General features: G+C 42.5%; 2 protein-coding genes across 3 annotated transcripts in view; one reads left to right on the top strand and one right to left on the bottom strand.

Moving 5' to 3' along the window:
* The window catches only part of Qrsl1 (glutaminyl-tRNA synthase (glutamine-hydrolyzing)-like 1), a 45,080-nt gene extending 44,467 nt beyond the window's left edge, over positions 1–613 (bottom strand). The window contains exon 1 of the mRNA XM_012516061.2: positions 492–613. Within this exon, the coding sequence (XP_012371515.1) occupies positions 492–515 (24 nt within the window). The 5' untranslated portion in view covers positions 516–613. The remainder of the gene's footprint in view (positions 1–491) is intronic.
* A 103-nt stretch (positions 614–716) lies between these two features.
* Rtn4ip1 (reticulon 4 interacting protein 1) overlaps positions 717–2,738 on the top strand; it is a 46,897-nt gene continuing 44,875 nt past the window's right edge. For both annotated transcript variants that reach the window (XM_023722290.1, XM_004637466.3), the window contains exon 1: positions 717–1,405. In XM_023722290.1, the coding sequence (XP_023578058.1) occupies positions 1,132–1,405 (274 nt within the window). In that variant the 5' untranslated portion in view covers positions 717–1,131. The remainder of the gene's footprint in view (positions 1,406–2,738) is intronic.

Here is a 2,738-nt window from a genome sequence, read left to right as displayed (position 1 = left end):
GGATTGAACCGCGGTCCCTGATGCTTTTGCTAAGCTTGTTCTAAGTAGGTGCTTTAGACCACTGAGCCATCTCTCCAGCCCAGAATTTATTTTTTTTAAAAAAGAAAAATGCCACTAAGGTTTTGTTTGAACTTATCTATTAATTCACTGCGCCCATCAACTGGGACAAGAGATTCAGGTGGCTCCACTAAAGCCCCTTCTCCGGCAAAGCACGCCCTAAACGACCTTCCCGAGTTCGACTCAAGCCTGAGCAAATGGGCACTTCTATGCCACAGCCCCGCAGTGCAGATATCTCCCCTGCTGAGATCCGCATTCCTGGGTGGGCATGGGGACCACATTCTAAAAACCGAACGGGCCGAACCGCCAGCCCATGCAACGAAAGGGGGAAGGGATAGCCCCCACCCCCAGCTGTGTGATTAAGCCTGGAGACTTTCTGTGCATGGAGCCCGCCAAGCTTTCCGCCCTCCGGAGTCCCTCATCAGGCCACTCACTTCTCGGAGGGTCCGGCCCAACATGTTCTCGGGTTCAGCCTGCGGCCACAGCCATCAGCTGACAAGGTGGAAAAAGAGGTCATCAGCAGCTGCGGGTATCGCTGGGCGCAGCCATCTTGGATCGCCCCTGGACCCTTCAACACGGAGCTCTTGGATTGGTCGAATTGCAGCCCCGGGGCGCGAGCTCTGCTCGCGATTGGCTGGCGCCGCAAAGCCTCACGGGGCGGAGACGGAGAGCGGGCCAGCAAGGGGATTCCGGGCTGGGGTCGCCCCGGGAATTGGGAAGCGTTGATTGTGCGTGGCCTGGGGCTCGGCAGCCGGGTCGGCTTGTCCTGCCAAGGGTTCCCAGGGCAGGGATTGGGGTGGGGACCCGTGCACAGCTGCCTTTTCCTTTTTCGTTTTTAATGAGGGAGGGGATAAGGCAAGGAGGAGGACGGACAAAATAATGACCAAACATTAATTACTGATGAGAAGAACGGAGGAACCGTTTCATATTGTTGTTCCATGAGGTTAACTTCATTTCTGAACGCACAATTTTGAAACTGGCTAGTGGCTTGGTAGAATTTAATTGACTTCAGTGGTGAGCGTTTGACCCACCTAGGTTCATTTTATTGAAGAGCGCTGTTTAGTCACTTTGGCGATGGAGGTTTTGAAGACTTGTGTGCTTAGAAGAAATGCCTGTACCGCGGCTTGCTTCTGGAGAAGCACGGTTATACGGAAGCTTCCTGTCAGGAGGATTAGTACTACCTGTCCAAGGAGCACTGTCATGCCTGCGTGGGTGATAGATAAGTACGGGAAGAATGAAGTTCTGCGGTTCAACAAGAACATGATGTTACCTATCATACATTATCCAAATGAAGTTATTATAAAAGTCCATGCCGCAAGCATAAACCCTATAGATGTTAACATGAGAAGTAAGTTTTCAAAAGACATTTTTTGTTACCTTTCCAAAGCTTTCATTAAGCGTTTAGTTTGTTTTTTATTTATTTTGGTTTTTTTAGGTCAAGTGTTTGACTATGCTTTGGTTAACACAATGGAATCATTTAGGTTTTTGCTAAGACTTCTGCAAATATTATCTAAAAAGTTTGAAATCCCACTAGCTAGTGTATACTTTAAACTTTTACGGAATGTTTGTGTCTATGCTTTCTTAAAATGTAGATTGGCACTAGAGAGTTTTGTCTTGGCCAACTTGGTGAGCTTCTCAGAACTTTATAGGCCTGTGGCGAGTATGGTAGGTATGGTGTGTTTTCACGTGGTTCTAGAATTTGCATTTTACGATAATTCCTGTCCTCTTCTTTCCCATCACTTACAACTTTCTTTCTTGGTCCAGAATTTCAAGCAGCAGGACCCTCGGATATGGACACAATCCTTTCTCATTTCTCTTACTGCTTTCTGCCTTCTGCCTTCTGCAGTTAAAATACTCTCCCCTTATGCTCTTTTCTAAAGTTGGATAATATGAGCATCTTAATTTCTGCTGGGGGATACCAATAAAGCTTGGAGAGCAGTATGATCCTTAAATATATACTATGGAACAATTGTAATTATTGTATTTCTGAAAGATGATTAATACTTGAATTACTTTAAATTTGGAAAGTACTAACAAAGTATTGTCAGTGATGCCTTGCTGATGGGAGCCCATCTATGTCTTCTGAAGAAATTGAAAAACATCATTTAGAATGATTAACCTCTGTTAATTACAAAGCTGTTTACCTTAGTGTTTTAATTAAGCTGCCACATGCAGTTCCTTTAACCCTTGATTACTGATTTGAAGAGTTTCTGTATAGAATTATAGTTAAATTGAACAGATTGCCTCAATACTAATTCTCGTATATAACTGAGATATGATGAATTTCTTTGTATACAATTACAAAATTAAGATTGATAATAAAAGGAGCCATTTTGTGCAATTTAGAAGCATAGGAAAATGCTGAGGTTTGGATTTCTTTTCCTTCTCTTGTTTTCCAGAAGTACTATAGTATTAAATTAGAGTATCAATTCTCAAATTTTTTGGTCAAGATTTTACTGGACTTTATATGAGCTATACCTATTGATATTTGAAATTAGAACAAATGTTAAAATATTTATACATTTATTTAAATATACAGTAATATTACAAGACTACATCAGAAGAAAAATGACATAAAAAGGACAGGCAGTTGAATCCATGAGGGCCTGAAACTGGAAGAATATATTAGAGGACAGATCTGCCTTCAGAAAGTTTTGATGAAAACTAACTTTCAAGATAAA

This window comes from Octodon degus, unplaced genomic scaffold (genome assembly GCF_000260255.1).
Source record: "Octodon degus isolate 3935 unplaced genomic scaffold, OctDeg1.0 scaffold00090, whole genome shotgun sequence".
Taxonomy (NCBI): domain Eukaryota; kingdom Metazoa; phylum Chordata; class Mammalia; order Rodentia; family Octodontidae; genus Octodon; species Octodon degus.
Note: the sequence above shows the minus strand (reverse complement) of the source record. Positions and strands in the feature narration are given on the sequence as shown.